General features: G+C 56.9%; 1 gene segment (V, D, J or C); it reads right to left on the bottom strand.

Moving 5' to 3' along the window:
• Nucleotides 1–126: 126 nt before the first annotated feature.
• LOC121342052 lies at nt 127–452 on the bottom strand (the record flags this gene model as incomplete). The annotated part of the segment is given in 1 exon segment: nt 127–452. A coding segment is annotated over 1 exon segment (326 nt), but the record flags the coding sequence as incomplete, so codon positions are not given.
• Nucleotides 453–603: the final 151 nt, after the last annotated feature.

Below are 603 nucleotides of genomic sequence, written 5' to 3'. Positions count from 1 at the left end.
AATTCGGTGCCAAGAGTAAAGATTTGGGGGTTGAATGTGGGAATATTGGCGTGCTTGTTGGCACAGCATTGAGGGTGGGGCCGCCACCGGCAGTGTCAACATAATTAGCACCAGCAGCACCAGCACCAGTACCAGCAGATTTGGCACAGAAATCGGATCCAGAATCCTCGTCCTTGAGGCTGTTCATGGTCAGCGTCACCGAGCTCTGCCCGTTGTCCCTGGAGATCGTCACCCAGCCCTTGAACAACGGCGCGTAGTAGGTTCTGGAACCATCGTAGCTGATCTCTGCCATGAAGTCCAGCCCCTGCCCGGGTCTCTGGCGCATCCAGCCCATCCCAAAACTGCCAAAACTGAAGCCGGACCCTCGGCAGAGGAGGCGCAGGGACCCCCCGGGGGGCTGGAGGTCCCCCCCGGACTCCAGCAGGGTCACCGCGGCTTACACATTCCCAAACCTTCACTGGTTTTGTCTCAAACTCCCCTGGTTTGCTATCAAATTTCCACCAGAGTTTTCCAGTACCCTAAAGTGGCACAAACCCTGCAATTAACCCTGACCCACCCAATGAATTGCACACTTCCGCCTGACCTTTCCATCCCCCCATCCCC

Source organism: Onychostruthus taczanowskii, unplaced genomic scaffold, assembly GCF_017590055.1.
Source record: "Onychostruthus taczanowskii isolate IOZ18803 unplaced genomic scaffold, ASM1759005v1 scaffold5046, whole genome shotgun sequence".
In the NCBI taxonomy this organism is placed as follows: Eukaryota; Metazoa; Chordata; class Aves; order Passeriformes; family Passeridae; genus Onychostruthus; species Onychostruthus taczanowskii.
The sequence above is the reverse complement of the archived record's forward strand: the minus strand, read 5'-3'. Positions and strand labels throughout refer to the sequence as shown.